The sequence below is a fragment of the Thunnus maccoyii genome, chromosome 7 (genome assembly GCF_910596095.1).
Source record: "Thunnus maccoyii chromosome 7, fThuMac1.1, whole genome shotgun sequence".
In the NCBI taxonomy this organism is placed as follows: domain Eukaryota; kingdom Metazoa; phylum Chordata; class Actinopteri; order Scombriformes; family Scombridae; genus Thunnus; species Thunnus maccoyii.
In genome coordinates, this window is record NC_056539.1 from 16299526 (window position 1) to 16319014 (window position 19489).

A 19489-nucleotide genomic window follows, 5' to 3' on the forward strand; every position below is an offset into this window, starting at 1 on the left:
GAGAAAAAAAAATTTGGCCTAGTGTGGCTCAGCACACACTGAAATAAGATTTCGGAAGTATGTATGCAACCGTCAGATTGGGATGTTGGTCTCAACAAGTAGATTTCCATAGAAATGAGGAACAAAAACAGACAATGTGGTGACAAAATCAAGATGTGTGTTACTGTATGTAACCTCACTATCTGCTGCTACGCTGCAGCATAAATCAATACGTATTCCTCAGCTGATTTTGTTTGAATTTGTACAACAAAAAAGCTATCATCATAGAGGTAGCTGAATCATTTTACAGTTTCTTCTTTAGTGCCTCTCTTCTCTTGACTGCAATCTTATTCCTTTTCACTCATTAGGCCTAAAAGGCATGTTCATTGGCTTTGATGATAAAAGCAAATCTGTGATTTTGCACAAGTGCAGAGCATTGCCTGCTGTTTGAACACAATGCCCTGTGGTTTGTTTTGCAGCACCACCCAGAACTCAAACATTACAGCGTTTGTGACCGTATTGACAGCCAGCCAGACTTTACTGTGTTATGCCAAAACCAACTGCCTGTACCCTTGCAGGGATGGAGCGTGAAAATCCTGCTCGGTTTGTCCTTCCTCCTGTAGCATCGCCGTGCGTGCATACAGCCAAGCGAGGATTTCAGGGTGTCGTTTTTGATCCTAGAGGAAAGTGTGATGCTACAATAGCTCTGTTCAACTTTGTTTAGTTCAGGTTAGGAGTCTGGCTCACGAATCATAACTCGATAATCTGTGCTCGAACATGAGTGGAAAGAGTAATGGGTGCACGTTTCATCCTTCCAGCTGCCTACTTCTTAGGATGCAGGACAGCACCTTTGTAGTCACTTCATTATGTCAAAATGATAATTATGCCCCAGTGGAAGCTCGCTTCACCAAAATGTATTAGAGCCCTCAGTCACATCCACTGATAATCAAGTCCTGACTGTCGTTTTGAAATTTAAATTTTCAGTAAAGCGTTTGAGTGAGGCACACACTGGCAAGAAAGAAAGAAAAAAAAAAAAACTTTCCCTCCCCTCTTGACTTTCAGCTCTTACACGACTACCCGAAAAATTAGAGCAGGCAAAGATGAATCATAAAAGTTGATGTGAGGATATTTTTCCGCTTTATTTGACATCACAGTCAAGTCAAACAAAAAAAAAGGAAGTACACAGAGAGACAATAAGATGCGACCGAGTTGTACTCACATCTCAGTTTAGTCAGAATATGGTCACCTGAACTTGAAGGTAAATTCACAAAAAAAAAAGGAGATTGCTGAGATAATGACCATTAGAGGATAATTGGGCACTTGATACTGCAGTAGCCTTTCAAGTGTGCTGCAGGGAGGATCTGCAGACGTGCTATTATCATCCCAGTCAATAACAGATTAACTGAATTCATACAGCGAGTGTTGCTTTAAGTTTCAAAAAACAGAAGTCTCTCTGTGTAATGAATTTCCTGTTCTACCTTTGACTGTCACGTGGGCCTGTAGGAAGTGGAAAAAGATGACCCAAACGTGAGTTGTTTGTGAGTCAGATGAGCTTGTGTTTACTTTCGTGGATTCCCAACAATGCTGGGAGCAGGAGGAAGGGATTTGGCCGACTAAATCCAGGTCAGACTTGGTCAGATTAACCCCCCTGATCTGGCAGGAAAAATTCCAACATACTGATGGGAAGACACTTGTTTGGGGAGGAGGAAAAAAAAAAGACAAGAAGTATGTATTCTTTTAAAAAAGTAAATTGTATTACATTGTGCCTGGATACAATACAGAGACACAAAAATAATCATATGTACACAAGTGAAAATAAAAACATTTCACAATTCACAAGAGTGAAAAGGCAACAAGAGAAGAATGCGTCATTGAGAGCTTTAGTAAAATAAGCGGGGCTGTTGCAAAGGTTCCTAATCTTTCTATCTTACATGGATTTTAAACTGAGGGAGAACCCTGAGATGTGAGGGGAGTGGAGAAAAAGGCATCTAAAGATAATTAAAGTCAACTGCTCAGGCTATAAAAGGATTCGCTTTTATAGCCTCCCAAGTCAGAACAAAATGGGTCTAACAAACGAGAATATACTCAGGTGAATTAATAAAAAAAAAAAAAGAAAAAAAGAAAAAGGACTGAACCCACAACAGCCACCACCTTTGTCTTCATCATTATCAGGGTTATTTATTAGTTATCAAGTGCATACGGTTTTCTGAAATGTTTCTCTGGGAAAAAAGGCTGCATTTTGAGTAACATCAGACTTCTTGTCTTTGGCAGAGCTGCTGTGGATGAAGTTAAAGTTTCAGCAATCCTATCTGGAAAAGCACAGCGCTTATTATACGGCTCAATTTCCAATTCTCTCACAGATACGCACACAAACACAAACACACACACGCGCGCACACACACTCACTCACTCACTCACACAGAATACAAAATGAGGCCGCAGCACAAAACAATCTCCCAGACAGGCTCAGTGATACAAAAACACAGACAAAAAAAAAAAAGAAAGATGGCTATTATGTGAGGATAGTAGTAACTATTCATACGCTCCTTTATAAGGAAGAAACAGAACATCTTTCACTCCATTAAAAAGGACTTGAATCCCGCAAACGGAGATGGTTATCTCCATCACATTGCATGAGGCTGCTGTGCGGTGAAATGGAGTAGCTGCTCGATGGAGGCAGGCTTTGGGCCATTATACCACCCCAGAGCTGGGAGCTATAATTGCAGTGGGAGAGTACAATCAGGTACTGTGTTTGTCTCTGCTCTAATCTCTACACCCTGCCTGGCCTTTTTCATAGACATGGGGCTGCAGCTTTTCGTCCAGCCTTTCATCTGGCTGCTCAAGGGGAGTCTTTTTAGTTCAGATCTGTCAGAATTCAAACTGGAGTTTTAGTGCTTTTTGGATAGACTGGAGGCACCACCGCTAAATCTGTAACACAGCTGACACTGAACTCCCAACATCTATTATGACTACTAGTTTGCCCGCTTCTCTGGCTTTATTCCCCTCTGATAAAATGCCAGAGCAACCTTTGCACCTGGTGCTACACTGTACCGCTCCCATGCTGTGATTATGACATTTATAGACAGAAAGTTGAAGTTTTTCTACGAGCGCTTTTAAAAGCACACGAGCTTGCAGCCAGTGAGACATTTGAGTCAGTGCAGAGACAATGCACAGCACAATCAAATTCCTGCATGTTTATGGTCCCCCTGTGACCCAAATACTTTATCTTTGTTGTGGTGGCTATAAACCACACTATTAAAAGCAGAACTGGGTTTATAGTTTCCTTAAACAAAAGCCTGGCCTCTCTACAAAGTGGAGTTCAGTGCATGATGGTGAGATCTGTAAATGCTAGCTAAGCAGGATTACTGTTGTGCTTCACATGGTTTCACTATTGCAGGAAAGTACAGTACAGCGCTTGTTCAGGATTGAGTGCAATACCACTTTTAGAAAAGAAACAAACAAAAAAAATCACTTCTTTATGTCCTTGGGTATTAAAAAGAGTCAGAAATTCACTTTCTTTCCTCTCCTGTTACTCCCAAAACCATTTTCGTCCATTAGAGGCACCTCACAGAGATATAACTGAAGGCCTGTGCCTGGATTCATGTCTTTATGACTAAGTGAGAGAGCGAGCATTGTGCCCTTGGAATGAAGATAAAAATGTGTTTTTTTTTCAAGGCACAGTTGTCAAGGCTCCTACCTCTGAATATACTGATAAGAGCATGAAGTTTTACATTCATTTAAAAAACATCTGCTGGGTTTTGTTTTCTGTGAAATAAGAAAAAAAAAAAAATTTGAGAGGAAACAGACTTTGGACTAACTAGCCAAGAGAATTTCAGTGTTACAGTAATGTTTGAACAGCACACACAAACACAAACCAACAAATGAAAAGAAATGTTCATGATTGTCACCTATAAAAAAAAAAAAAGATATTCTGCAAGATGATACATGAGGGGTGACTGGAGGTAAAGGTCCCTGTTGACGAGGCCAACAGAGGTCAGAGGTTCCCCTCGTCGAGCATCTTGTTGACGCCGTTACAGATCCTCTGCAGGTGAGCACGATAAACTTCCGAGGGCCCGTAGAGAGCCGCCAGGAAGTCACAGTCGGCGAAGTGATTGAAGACGTGGTTGACGCGCGAGTGGCTTTTGGCTGTCAGGTGGCGTTTGATGGCCTGGTGCAGCAGTTCGCGGCACTCGTTCAAAATGGCGCTCATGACCCGGCGGTCAAAGGTGAACTCGATCTGGTGGAAGCTGACCGCCGTCATGGCCAGAGTGTGGACTTTCTTCCTGTGAGACAGAATGAAAGGAGAGGCTGTCAGTTTCTAATTCTGACTGCAGCAGCAGAAGCAAAGTGAAATCTGTTGGGTAAAAATAGAAACTGCTGTCTTGTGATTTTTTTTTTTCTGGAGAAGTTTCACTGCTCCCCCCCCCCACCGTCCCTGTATCTGTTATAGTATGGTCCTTCGCAGCGATACATCTCCATGCTAATATAATCACCATTCTCCACACTGTGCACTTATGTCAGTTTCACATGCCTCCAAGCAGAGTTTTACTATTTTAGTGGAAAATAAACTTATGTAAAACTCAATTTCCTTAATTTGCCTCCATCAGCACACAGAAATGTACTTGAGCTGCAGTTCCTCCTACGTGAAGCTTTCAATCAGGATTCACTGACTGTTGCTTCTCAAAGTTTGTCACCTTCTGACATACAATTTAATATATTTTAAATGAATGTCTGAAAACCTTTTCATTTAAACCCCTTAAAAATAAATAAAGTAAAAAAACAATTTATTAGGCTTCCCTCTGAGAGTTAGATGAGAAGATTGATAAAATTCCTGAGCAAGAGCCAGGAGGCAGGAAGTTAAAAAAATCCACCTTCCAAAACCTCTGAATCACAAAGTAGCGCTCATTTAATCTGCACACAAACAGAAATGTAACAAGACTAAGCAGAGTATTTACATTTTTTTCCTAAAAAGTGATTAAAAACAATGAACCAGTTATCAAAATTATTGCCAATTAATATTCTGATGCTCGACTAATCAATTCATCAACTAATTGTTGCAGCCCAAAATGTCCTTTAATGATTCTTTCTGCCCACCTGAAGGTCTCCACCAGGATCAGCTCCTCACTGCTGAACTGGTTGTTCCTGTAGAGCACTCCCAGCTTCACCACCATCTTGATCAGGTTCTTGATGATCTTCTGCGACTCTTTGCGGTTGCGGGTGTACTCCTTAGTGACGCGGTACAGCTCGTCCAGCACTTCGCTGCTGGTGTCGTCAATGAAGAGGTTGGCCATGCTCTTGGTGGCCATCTTGCTCATCAGCTTCTTCTGCGCCTGCAGGGCTAAGCTCTTAGTGCTGAAGGAGTCCATAGTCGAGTCTAGGAAAAAAAAAACAGATGCGGAGAAAAAAAGAGCAAAGAAAAGAAAACAGTTTAGTTAGATGGTTTTTCATAACATAACGATTGAAAACATGTTTGGTTTCTAAAACTAATATACACACAGAAATGAACAGACAAGAACTCGTCCTTAGATATCAGCTTAGACTTTCTCATGTTGCACTGACAGCCTGCACTGTGTGAGGTTATTGAAAATAACATCTACACTAATACTGTTTAAACTGCAGGGCCAAGAACTGTCCCCTTTATCACATAATGAGCAGTGGCAGCTGTCAAATTAGTCGCAGCAACCCTGCGGCTCGTATCCTACCACATAGAGAAGAACGTTTCATTATCCATGTAGGAGTGAAGTCGGCTACAGCACGACCAAGCAAAGCAGACAATGTAATCTGGACGTCTCATCTGTTGAGTGCATTTCAAGAACAAGGTGTGTATGTGTGTGTTAAAGCGAGAGTGCCAACTCATTCACTGCACACGTGTTGCTTGATTTATGTATGACGCTGCTGCTGTGTGTTTGTGTGTGTGGATGGATTGTGTGTCGAAGCACGGTGACTCAGTGAAGGGTTGCGTCTATGACAGAGACTCATAAATAGTGGGGGTCAGTGAGGCTGCCAGCTTCCACATTCCCTCCCATCTCCCCAATCAAATGAGGCAGGTCCACAGCACGCCACATCATTTCAGCGCCCGCGTCTCAATGCGGGTCACTTCTTCAGGTTTGTATATCCTGTTTTCGAAAAAAATAAAACCAATCTATTTTCCTGTGCACTCCCTCTCTGAGATTCACATTTCTCCAAGGATAACATCAAGTACACGAGAGTTAACGGGCAAAGAAAAAGTTGGTTTCCACAAGTGCGTTCCTATTCCAGCGCAAGAAGAATGAATAAGGGTGAAGGAGGGAGCAACTGTATTACAAGTTTAACTTTGACAAGAGATGGCAACAATTTTCAAACATTTATTCTTACAAAAAATGTTTTTGTTATATTTTGAACCTCCCTTAACTTCATTTTAGGAATCCTGAAATAGGGCTGCAATGACCCATTATTTTAATTAATACTGATTATAAGGCCCAGAACCAAAGATCCACAATAATACAAAACAGAGAAAAACATCAAAAACCTCACACTTTACAAGATATTTCTAGCTAATTTCAGATTAACCTGCAGATTATTTTTTCTGATTTTTGGGGGTTTTTTTGTGTTTCATTTACAAAATATCAAAAATTTGCAAAAAATGTGTGATATTATTTCCCAGAGACCAAGGTGACATCTTAAAATGTCTGATTCTGTCTGAACAACAGTCCAAAACACAAAGATATTCAGTTAACAATAAAACAGAGAAAAGCAGCACATCTTCAGATGAAGGTTTTTTTGCTTGTGAAATGACAAAAATTGAAATAGTTACAGATTCATTCCAAAGAAAACATGGTTACATCTTTCAAAGTAAGGTATCGAATAATGTCAAGAATTAAATCAGCACTAGTGTTGAAAAACAAAACCCAGCGTCACTGCGAAGATGTCTCAGAATCAAGCAAATAAGTGAAACACTTCTGCACCTCAGGGAAAGAAAATACATAAGAAACAGGCGTAACAGTCAGATCTTATTTCCTTGATACATCTCACTGTCTCTGATATGCTAAATGTAGCCTAATAGGTGACAGCCGCAATGAAAACAAAACAATTATATTTAAGCAAAGTGTCCTATTCACATCACAACAGGGGATTCATCTTTATACAATAGCCTGAAAATCTGTGTGATTGGCAAGTTGCCTGTTCAACGTGCTGGAGAATAATACAAATCCAAGAGAGGTGCTATTAGAGCAGCAGACAAAATGAACGGTGACACATCCCTGCTGGGTGACTTGTGATTTTTTTTTTTACCGTTGTTGGTACTAGAAGGCAGTGCGACTGCTGCTACAGTGTGACTTTCATTCCTCTCTCTCTCTCACTGCAATGCCTCTCCAAGAATATCAATAAGACTCCTTAGAGAGAGTGTCAGCAGGATGCTTCCCAGGGAGGAGACACATGAAGAGAGAGCGAGAGCAAAGACAGACGCAGAGAGATAGAGACAAAAGGGCCGTTGGTGTTACATATCAATCCTCAAACATTTGGGAAACGTAGGTGTTGAATGAGAGGTCATTTATATATTGTCTCATGCTGAATCTAGTTCACTCTCTCTCTCTCTCTCTCTTTGCAGGTGCTGGACGTTTAATCAGGCCTCTCGCTGTGCTGATCAAGGATCAATGGCAGATCCCCATCGACCGTTTCACCATCGTGATCGTAACTCTAAATTTGCCCAGCTGCACTTGTTACAGAAAATCCTGCTCTGATGCAATGTGTGTGAAACAGATAACAAGGAGAGACAGTAGCTGTGTTTCCATCTATCTGTCAAGCAAATTTTAAGCGAACTTTTTAAATGTCGTAAAAAAAACTAAAAAAAACTTTAATTAGAAGATGGCGGTATAGGCTACGTTACGCATGACTGTAATAAATACGGTAGAAGAAATGTTTTTTTTCTGGTTGCGAACCAGAAAAAAACAAAACAAAAACAAAACAATCGCCTTGGCCATCTACGAGAGAAAAACGGATCGAGGTCTTCAGGAATTAATTTCATTTGGGCAAGTTGTAATTGTTCTTTCATGTCAGCTAGTACTGGTTGTTTAGTTGCTACTACCAGTCATGTTTTCACGCGTTCTGGGAATGTCTGGGAAGACGCCGACAGCTGAAATAGCTGATTTGAGTTAAATGTTCAAGGCGTCAGAACTCATTCAACAAAAGTGTTGCCATCATACTTGCCACATTAACTGTTTTTTCGAAAAAAGGCTCAAGCAAGCGTCAAAACCTTTTTGCAAAATTGAGGACATTTTTTCAAATTTTGCCGTTTCCTTCAACCTTTACTAATGTGATACTTCAAAATGTGCATAAAAACACATTGACACAGCTACTAATGATCAGACTGAGAAAAAAAAAAACAACAGAGCTTGAGATCTTTATGTTTATGAGAGCGGCCTGCTGAAAACACTTAGTCCTACTGTCACCCTCTAATCAAAACGGTCAAGCCTCAAGAGGAGAATCACTCATCGCAACACTTAGAGTAAGTCTGCATTCACCTCCCTCTCTTCCTCTCCGTGCCCCTTGTTGAACGGATGTATAAGACTTTGGAAAATTGCAAACGGATAATGGGCACATTAGGAAAAACAGCCTCTCTCTGAGATTGAAGGGTGACTTCACAGTGCTCATTAAATTCCACTCTCATCGGGCACTGGAGCCATCACAGCTGTCAACTCTGCGTAGCCTATCGATGAACAGAAAAAAAGCAAAAGAGGAAAAAGAATGAGAGAGAGAGGAGTGTTTTGTCTTTTTATACCCATACATACAAACACTTCAAAATGAGATGGAGCATAGGACTGTCTCTGTGAGCTTTCACTCAAAGCTGAAGAGTCACATAACAGACCCGTGGCACTCTCATCTTACGGATGGAGGAAGATTCTCACTGTGGCTCTCGCTTCCCCCTCTCTTTCCCCCATGGCGAGAAAACTAAAGGTTTCATGAAAAAAAAAAAAAACAGTCCTCATGGGACAAGTGCTCAGTATGATGAAAAGGTTCTCGATCAAGGATTCCTTTTTTTCTGGTGACTTTGCAGCATGAGAGTGGCTACTGCCAAATCTAAATGGCCTGTGAAGTCCGGTGCCCAGGGACAGCCTGGCCAACCCTGACACAGCGTCTCCACAGAATTTATAGAGGCAAAAAATTTTCACGGATTTAAGGCAGAACGAGACATGACAGCAACAACGTTGCAGAGTGTTACAGCAAAATATACAAGCCAGAGTCATCGTTGCACGCAAACAAACATCTGCACACTCGCACACACACACATATACACATTACTGACAGGTCTGGCTTGCTGAGCGGATGAAAAATGAAATGAAAAACAAAGACGGATTGCGGCAGCCAACAGCTCCTCAGCGTAATTATGACAGTTAAACAAGCCACAAAATCATCAGCTCGCTCAGAACAAGCACATTCACTCACAAAGACGTGTAGTTGAAAAGCTCAGCAAACATGACTCATGGAAATGAAACCCGACCCTACCCAGCGGTGGATGGATGTCTCATGACAGTGAGGGAGCCTGGGTAATGTGCTCAGAGACTCACCCTCCTGCAGGTGTAGACAGCCCCATCACGGCGGTGTGACAGCCTGGCTGAGGGATCGAGGTAAAAAGAGGCCGTGATGATGAAGATATAACCTTACTGTCCTCTCTAGTCCTCATTATTAAAGTTGGGTCGGATGAAGCTGGATAGGCCCTTTATTATCTGGGTTTAATGTGCTCTGCCTCTTTGAGTTTCCAGACAAGTAAAACTGCATTGGTGACACTTGGGCCAAAAGCTTTTCCCAGTTCATTTGGGAAAAGAGTGGGATGACAACTACCGGCTGTGGTTTTCATTTAGCGCTGCCATAATGTGGCTGTTGTGAAGCCCTTTGAGACTTACAGTGAATAAAGGTGAAAATTTGTACATCTTGTTGCTACAACTTAGAGGCAACTCAATTAATAATCAACTATTGCAACTATGTTGACAATCAATCATTTTGCATTATTTTTGTAGCAAAAATGGTAAATATTCTCTAAATAAGATACAACACACTCAATTAACAATAATACCATGAAAAATGGGTGCTGGATCCTTAAAATAGTTGATGATGAAAAAGAAAGACTAGGACAGTACTCCAATTGACTTTTTAATTGCCACAATTGTAGCAATTAAAAACTTTTTAATTGCCACAACTGTAGCAATTAAAAACTCATTTTAGAGTGCTGTCCTAGTCTTTCTTTTTCATTAAATATTCTCCGGTTCCAGCTTCTCGACTGTGAGGATTTGCTGCTTTTCTCTCATTGTGTGTGATAATAAACTGTGTTTGTGTGTGTTTTGAAGTATTTGTGGGACAAAACAGGACATTTGAAGAAGTCACCTCCAACTTAAGGGAAACTGTGATGGCCATTTTTCACTATTTCGACATTTTATTTACCATTGATCAACTGATGACAAAAACAATCGGCAGATTAATCAATAATGAAAGTATCTGTTAGTCGCAGCCCTAATACCTAATAGTTTACCCCAGTGGTTCCAAACCTGTGGATGGAGTGCCTTTGAGGGGTCACCAAATAATTAAAGGGAAAAGAAAGAAACAAAATCTATTTTTTTCTTGGGAAATACTTGATTATTTAATCGTAACTCCTTTAAAAAAACTGTCTGAAAAGGAAAAGTCACTCTTGGGTTGAACTTTTTGCAATTCGTGTTCAAACTAAGACTGTAAACTGTGATTAAGGAGATGTCTTCAAATAGCTTTTTTTCCTCCAACCTACAGTCTAAAACTTAAAGACAATAAAATTAAACAAAGAAAAGATAAAAAAAAAAAAAATCATATTTGAGAAGCTGGAAACAGTGACTGTTTGGGTTTTTCCATTTGATAAATAGCTTAAACAATTCCTTGATGCTTACTTTGATGTCGATTGATTGAATTGTTTCATTGGTGGCCTCGCTGCAGCATTTGTCACATGATGACCTACTTGCTAATACATACATTGTGTAACAGTGGCCAAAAAAGCCAAAAAGGACGATAACACTGGCCAAAAGGGAGATATTTACTGGAGACCACAAAGAAAATTCCACACATGCTACTTCACATGAACATTTTTTGCTTTTTTGCTGCTCATATTTAATGTAAATCTAACACAACGTGAGCGCAGCATTGCTTTTATTAAGCAGAATCTAACATACATCCTCTGTATTGACTGTACTCAATCGTCAGTTAAACCAAAGGTGAGGTGTTACAGGTGAGACAGGGCCAGAAATTGGATACACCTGTAGCTTCCACCCCCTCCAACCCATGATGTCACGCCTCATGAGGAAGAGGAGGCTGCAACATCCAAAATATCATCACTCTAATAGCTGCTGCCGATCTAGACGTCTTGGTGGATACTGGTAACAGTCATAATAAAGAGAAAACCAATAAAGAATGTTTCTTTATAGTACTTGGCCACCACAAGTTGCTAAAAAAGCTTTGGCAGACACTGTAGAACTTTCCATGACACTTCATCGCACAAGTGATTGGTTGATGGCAGCAGAAAATGTCACGACTTTCATGCTCTTCAGGGATCACTAGTCACATGGACGGGGGCACTGTGACCCTGAAAGAGATGACTCCATCAGCAGAGAAAATCTTCACTGCTATGGGATAGAAGTGATTACTGAGAAGAGCTCTGTGTTTGTAGGGATTTACTGCTTTAACTCTCTGAATAGACATTCATACAAGATTAGAGCTGGAGATACTTTTGGCCGAAATTGGCCTATCCCAGATATATTGGTACTGGCATATATGTTATCCGATATTCGCCAATATTTAAACAGCATTTTATGTATATTTGATCCTTTTTCTTAATTCACGTTGAATATATATATATATATATATATATATATATATATATATATATATATATATATATATATATATATATATATATATATATATATATATATATTTCTATTTGTGTTTTTTTTATTTATAGTTATTTCTAATGATTAAATTCCATGTGAAGTTTACTGTTTCAGTGGACTGATGTCATTTTGGACAATAAAAGTTTATTGTTAAACTGTAAAACATCCTGCCTCCATTACATATCTATTTCATGAAAGTATTGTGCATATTTGATGGATCATTGCAAAAAATGTCTCTGATATTTGACAGTAACCTTTTTCTGCTTTTCATTTTTTCATTGCTGTGAGATACAGAAGTTTAAATCATTTTTTCCGGTTTTAGCAAAAACAAAAAGGTTCTTTCTTGGTGTTCTTAATCCTGCATTTTTTCTAAAGCATAAACATTTAAGTATCTTGGTGACCCAGTGGTGTAAGACTCATAACATCGATCTGAAACGTGCCCGGTTTGAGTCTGGCCAATGACCTTTACCATATGTTCCCTCCACTCGTTCTCCTCTCGCCTGCTGTTTCCTGCTGCTTTCAACTGTCCAATTAACACAAAATATCATAAATAGAAACTCTTAAAAGCTTCAAACAGGTCAAAACGCAAACAGATACAAGTAGTACAAACAGAATTTAGGGCTGCACTTAATATTTTAATGTTGATTGTTTTCTAAATTAATTGATTGTTTGGTCTATTAAAAGTCAAAAAATAGTGAGGAATGTCCAGCACAGTTTGTTTTGTCTGACAAACAGTCGAAAAAACCTGAAGATATTCAGTTTAGTACCTGTATATTCACATCAAAGTAAGAAACTGTTGCCAACTTTTTTGGCATTAATCAATTTATCGTTTAAGCTCTAAATCAATTAAATGCACATTTTGAAAAGTGCCTGAAAGAGACGGACCAATACAGACGCAGCAACATCTGCAGCCTTTCATGCAACCCTGCACAAGAGCTGTACAATAAAAACTGCCACTGTGAAGCTTATAATGTTCCATTTTGTGCGACACTGTCAGACTATTGTTGATTCAAGTTTTTTCTTCATTAATCGTTTGATCTCAAAATGTCATCACAATTTCCCAGAGCCCAGGGGGATATCTTTAAATAGCTTGTATTATTGGAGCAGGACTCCAAACCCGAAAGATATTCAGTATACGATCACAAAAGACAAAGGAAAGTAGAAAATCCTCACAACGTGAAGCTGGAACCAGACACTGTTTGTTATTTGTGCTTTAAAAACGACTTACAAGATGAGTAAATTATCACAATGCTGTAGTTGTTGATTATGTTTCTATTGTTTAACAATTGTTTCTGTGCTATTCAAGATGATGATAACTTTTATACCAGGAGTTGTAGCCATATTGTGATGGGCTGCATAATAATCCACCACTTATGTGGGAGGCAAAATACTATAAACACTTCTCAATACAGTTGAGCAATAACATACAGTGTTGAATCAACACCTCTGTGACACAGTGCCAACAAAAACTACACATAATAAGCATCATAAAAGTATAATTTATTGCAGAACTGTAGACCTGGATGGGATGTTGCTGCACTGTGTTCACTCTCTGTACATATTGTATTTGCTTTGCTGCCTTTTGGTAGAACTCCCACGAGCAAAATGTAAATAAAAAACAGCCACCATGTGAACAGGGGGAGTCTACTGGATTACTATTCTACCTTTTCCAAGGCCATGCAACATTAGATGAAGATAGAACTAAAGTCTCTGTACACTGAATAGTCGCTAGAGAAAATTTTAGAACGGAAACAATTACTAGATATAATCTATTAGTCCATTGACAGAAAGTTTATCAGCAACTATTTTGATAATCAATAATTTTTCATGTGTAATTGCAGAATATTCTCCATTTCCAGACACTCAGTTATGGGGGTTTCCTGCTTTTTTTGATCTTATGTGTATGTAAACTGAATAAATTTGGATTTGGGGCTGTTGGTTGGACAAAACAAGCTATGTCAAGACGTCACACACGGCTTATCACTTTTTCTGACAAGTAATCAATCAATTAAATTGAGAAAATAATCTTTAGTTGCAGCCATAAAAAGACAAGAGAACTATGGACCCCTGAGAGCAAGCTTCTTGATCATAACCAGAAGCATTACGGATGTCGTTAAAATGCCGTCTAATCAGGAAATCTTGAATAAGAAAACTTCTTTCTCCACAAATTCTCCCCAGCTGTGTGATATAATCCGTCTCCACTTTGAGAAACAATAGACAATCCTGGCAGTTATATAAGGTACATCCGTGCTTTGTGTTCAGAGAGGACAAGTAACCACTCCAATGAGCTGTACGACTGGAGCCACTCCGCTGTAAGGGAAATCAACAGCAGGATTTCAAGTCAACGCTGCGATTTCATCTTTCATCAACTTTTGTAGTGTTTGTCTCACTCCTTCTCTTGAGATGTTGCATAACAGAGGAGGTGCTGACTGCTAATAAGAGAGCCTGCGCTGGGAACAATTGTATATGGCAGACGTGTGATTATGTGATGGTTTCAATGTTCACATAGTCATCTGGTACGGTGGCTCTGACATGAGATTCATAAATCGTGCCCAAAGCAAATGCAAGCAAGTAATATACAGCGGGTGGGGGGGACACTACATGCATGCTTTGCTTTGAATGCAGTATGTATGATGGTAATGTGCTGTCGCCTTCTCATCTTCCCACACAGTCATCATCTGTGAAGGCTTGTGCAGATCTGCTGAGAAAGGAGGCAATCAGTGCCTTTCGCTCAGAGCGGACTACAAGCACGTACAGTAAAAGACAGTGGCGGCGAGATGATGGCCTTAATTTAGGAACATCAGTCAGTGTTGCGCATGTATAATAAGGCTGGGAATACAGCAGCTACATCACTGCTGCGCTGCCCGAGGGCCAACACAACACTCACTGACAACATTTGTTCTCGCATTAAAATTCATAAGTGGGTAGTTGTTTGTTACAACTGAGTAGATTTGGCTTTACACATAAGAATAATAGAGATTAAAAAACACCAGTCCACTCTCACGTGACTGAACTTTGACTGCCGTGTGCAAGTTTTAATAACATATTATTTACAATATAATTAGTATCTTAACAGCACTGCGAATAATTCAAGATATAATCAAGGTGCTAACGGGTGCTTGAGCTATGACTGATGTCTGGGCCAATGACATTTTAATTAAGGCCACCATAAGAGCAGGGCACATTATGACTAATTTTCCTCACCTCAAGCCCAGAGAGTGTAATTTGTTAACTTTGTATGTTAATGGAGTGGCAAATACCAGTGTGCTTGGCTGTAAGAACAGCGGGGATGGAGATCAGCGAGAACAGAGAGGGACCAATATGAGAAGACATGACTGTGACTAATAGATGACTTGAGAGGGATCTCAAATGAATCCAGTCTACTCTGTCTACTGGCAAGATACCGCCATCTCTCACTCTGTCTCTGTTTCAAACAATGCCATAATATTTGCAGGTCATGCAGCTCCGCTCTTTCAGACAAGGCCGCATGCTCGAAGTGTTTCAGGTTTCCAGGGAAACTGGAGGCCACCTGCGTGCTCGGATGAACTTTGCAGCCTAGTAAAAGCAGGTCAAACACCTCTCTTGTCTCGTCAATGAGTTACCATGGATTCTCCTCAGCAGGAACAACAGTGTCTCTAGCATTACTGCTGCAATTTCAAGCTCTGCCCTTAATAACACTGCATGGAGAATGTCTGGCAACGCCATTATATTGTCTTGTTCTAAAAGACACACGGAGGAGGGGATCTTCACAGGTACAGTTACGCTGAAATACACATGAATGAGGCTCACCAGCTTCTGCCTAGACCTGCTGGCTAATTATTGTATATTATTATTTATTGTCTCTCACATTCATATTGTCCCAAAACAATGATGAAGTTGTTGTGAAGCACAAAGCTATGATTAATGATGAAAAGCAAATACTCATTAAAATCAGTCATGGATGAAATCTAAAATAAATGGACTATAATTGTACTTGTATTGTATTGTGTTCCACTTTCAATATATTTCCATGCAGTTCAAGGAAGTGGACACCAATTTGATTATTCATTGATTCACATCAATTACGATACAGATTAACAATTGAATCTTTTTATATTACAAAATCTCAGAAAATACAAAAAAAATGGCCAGAACTATTTCTTAAATCTCAAAGTGGCACCTTCAGCTTGCTTGTTTTGTCCAACGAATAGTTCAAAACCAAAAGATATTAAATTTACAATGAAGACATTGCTCCTCTTTGAGAGGACCAAAACGGTTAGGAACCACTGATTTGGCCCACAAAATATCAGAAAACAGTGTGGATAAATGCCCACCACAATTTACAGGAGAGAAAAAAAATAAATAAAAAAATGGCAATCAATTTCAAAAGAGCCCAAGGAGGCACCTTCAAATTACCAAGTATCCATCACAGTCAAAAATCCAAACGTATGCAAATTAAAATTATATAAACAAAAAGCAGCAAATACTAACAGTTGAGCTGCTGGAACTACTGCAGGTAATGTCTGGCATTTTTGCTTGAAAAATTACTTAGCCTAATCAATCACCAAAATCGCTGCTGATTAACGTTGTGATTCTCTACTAATTGGTAAATCGACAAGGTTACAGGCTATTTAGCCTGTATCTTTACATATGTTGGCCAATATGCACAGTAGATGTTGAAATGAAGCCTTATGGTTATTCTGCAATATTCATTTTGGCCCTGCCTCAGCTCACTGCTTGTCAGCTGTTGCTGCCAACAACAAAGACACAAAGGAAGCCCAGGCAACTGAAACACAGTTGGTAGAAGAACGCCAAATCATTTCACTACTGACACAGCTAATGCAAGAGGAGCGGCAACTCCAAGTCCTAATCCAAGGCCATAATTCATTTGACATGTCTGTTGAGGCTGTGCATGATAATGTGCGCTGCTACCTGCCAGAGCCTTGGCTGCACAGTGAAGCTATTCATCCACACTCAAAGCCATGTTCTGGAGAGACGCTTTACAATGTAAACACGGTGATGTGTTACAAAACATATCAATGTTTGCAAAACATATGTCTGTACCCTTAGTGAGGACACGCAGTGGAACTATAAGGAGGCATATAAGGTGCTGGGATAAACCTTAAGAGATCTTTTTCTTCTATGTTTGCTTAATTTCCTGTGACATGATACAGAATGGGAGGTTTTTTTTGTGCAAAACATAAGGTCTTTGTGAAATATTGCCTTACATGGCCACATATGGATATTCTCTCGATGGTGTCCTCCAAACAGTCTGACTTATCTGTTGTTCTAAAATGTTCATGAGTGGGTAAATTTGGAGCATCTGGTTCTATAAATACTAAATTAGTAATATTTGGATAACACTGATGCAAGGGCGTGCCATCAGGCAAGCCATCCAATTTTCCATTCATTGGTTTCACATACAGTAAAACCAAATATGGCAGGCAGTCCATTCTGAAAAGTTTCTCATTAGTCATCAATAACTAAGCTAATGCGTTTTAAAATCCAAAAACTCACTCTATGACACTGTTTCTCCCTTTTCTTAGTCTTCTAGTGTTAATATAACGCATGATAGTTGCTACACACTCTGAGCTCATCCTGTCAATATCTATCACATTAAATCAATAACTCTAAACATGAATCAATCTTATTATTAGAAATACTCACCAAACTAATATCATATGACTCATAATGAGCTGAAAATCATTTTTGCTGCCAGTTGTTGCTGCTAGCTAGCTATAATGTCAAAATGCTATATGAGTCACGTCCTAACTGATAAGCTAGAAAAAAAGAAACTGACCGTTACTTTCAACAACTTCCTATTTTAAAAAATACAGCAAGTCAAAGAAAGCCAAGTGACCTCGCTAGCAAACAAAATTAAGTCTTAATAAGTTCGTTTTTGTCAGTCGAGCATGACTGCAGTTAAGTTTTATCGGCCTAATTAAGTCGAGAGTGATTTAACCACAGGCCGCTGATAACGTCATAAACGTTGACCGTTGCTTTTAACTGTTACTGTTTGTTGATGAGACGTTACATTAGAAACTGGCCAACCGTTAACTCACCTTTTTTCTCTGAGCTCAGTGGGACACAGGAGTGGTCAGCCAACAAGATGACAAGTTAATCTCTCCAGTCAAAACCTCCTCAAGTCTTCATCCTGGCAACGCAGCGAAAGTTGTTTTACAGCATGTTTTTGTTTCTCTGGCTTGTTTTTTGTTGCGTCTCCGGTTGTTTGTGCGTTAAAAACACGTCCTCGGCTCGACGCCTCTTTTTTGTTCTGTTACCGTGTATCAAGCACAGATGTGTAAATTATTGAAAGAGTGTTTTTTTCTCTTCTCTCGGCTGCTGTGAGATCGGTTACAAGAGTTTGTTGTAACCCGATTCCTACTCGTAAAAAAAAAAGTTTCAAACTTGAGGGGGACCTGGAAATGAACAGATTGATGTTGGCTTGAGCCAATGAAGGAGCAACAAGGGCAGTAGACCAGCCCAATCAGGCCAAAAGAAAGGAGCATTTACAGCCAGCACATTCCCCTGCCCCCATTAGGGTTTCCAGTAATTATCCTCGTCCAGTCCCAGTCCCAAGGCTGAACATTTCCCAGAGGAAACGGTGTTAAGGGAACAATGAGCAGGAACTGTGGGGAGCAGTTTTACTGTCATGGACAAAATGATATAGTGGCTTGTTAAGTTACACATTAATGAAGTACACTTGATGTTTTTGCATTTTCAGTTGTAACGAGTCAAACAAACAAGTGTATATAGGTAGTTATGGGAACAGACACGTAGACTAATATTAGTGTGTGTGTGTGTGTGTGTGTGTGTGTGTGTGTGTGTGTGTGTGTGTGTGTGTGTGTACTAGGTATTTCTCATGTTGTGGGGACTCGCCTCCCTTATGGTTAAAGTTCCCTTAATGTAAGTCATTGATTTTATGGTGAAGACTTAGTTTAAAGTTAAGGTTATGTTAAGGTTAGGGTTAATGTTATGGTTAGTAATGTGGTGATTGTGGTTACGCTTGGGGTAAATCTGCAGGAAATGAATGTAAGTCAATGCAATGTCCTCTGAAGTGATGGAAACACAACTCTCTCTCTCTCTCTCTCTCTCTCTCTCTCTCTCTCTCTCTCTCTCTCTCTCTCTCTCTCTTTGTGTGTGTGTGTGAGAGAGAGAGGGAGAGAGAGAGGTCTGAAATTTTATCAGCGGATGTTTTTAAGACAGGGGAAGTTTTTCCTCATCTGTCTAATGAGGACACAGGAACTCCCGAGGTCAAAATAACCTTATTGCATTGTTAGTTTAACACTGAGTTCATTTTATAGACGCACGTTTTACGTGTTTCAGCCACCTGCGTGTCCGTTTTAGCTCTATAGGGGATCATACCCAGGTGTTACTTAAGAAATTGTGATACTATCCTATAAATTGGGCATTAATGTTAATATCAATTGGATTGTATGTCTAAGTACTGTATTGCAGCAGGTCTCATAATAAAACAGACACCTGTAGTGATGAAATCAATCTAGCTCGCCCTCTAGTGGGTGCCTTTATCAATCACATAACAACAGCTACAGAAATATACTGTAGATTTCAGTTTTGTCAGATACACAAATAACATCAAAACAATCATGTATAATTTGTATAATGTATAATGCACTTTTTTTTTTTAC

General features: G+C 39.7%; 1 protein-coding gene across 2 annotated transcripts; it reads right to left on the bottom strand.

Moving 5' to 3' along the window:
• Positions 1-1709: 1709 nt before the first annotated feature.
• Positions 1710-18574, bottom strand: tnfaip8l1 (tumor necrosis factor, alpha-induced protein 8-like 1). 2 transcript variants are annotated; one of them, XM_042417777.1, is made up of 3 exons: positions 17903-18574; positions 5074-5353; positions 1710-4262 (listed from the first exon to the last, which is right to left on the bottom strand). In XM_042417777.1, the coding sequence occupies exons 2-3, from the start codon at positions 5343-5345 to the stop codon at positions 3974-3976; spliced, it is 561 nt and encodes a 186-aa protein (XP_042273711.1). In that variant the 5' UTR covers positions 5346-5353; positions 17903-18574; the 3' UTR covers positions 1710-3973. The 2 variants fall into 2 exon arrangements, with proteins under 2 accessions (XP_042273711.1, XP_042273712.1); XM_042417778.1 differs by lacking the exon at positions 17903-18574 and adding an exon at positions 17508-17814.
• Positions 18575-19489: the final 915 nt, after the last annotated feature.

Bases quoted from the DNA above. Each gene is read 5' to 3' on its own strand.
- tnfaip8l1 (XM_042417777.1), bottom strand. From the start codon at position 5,345: ATGGACTCCTTCAGCACTAAGAGCTTAGCCCTGCAGGCGCAGAAGAAG. The intron at 4,263-5,073 runs GTGGGCAGAAAG...TCTGTCTCACAG, and splicing joins ATCCTGGTGGAGACCTTCAG to GAAGAAAGTCCACACTCTGG.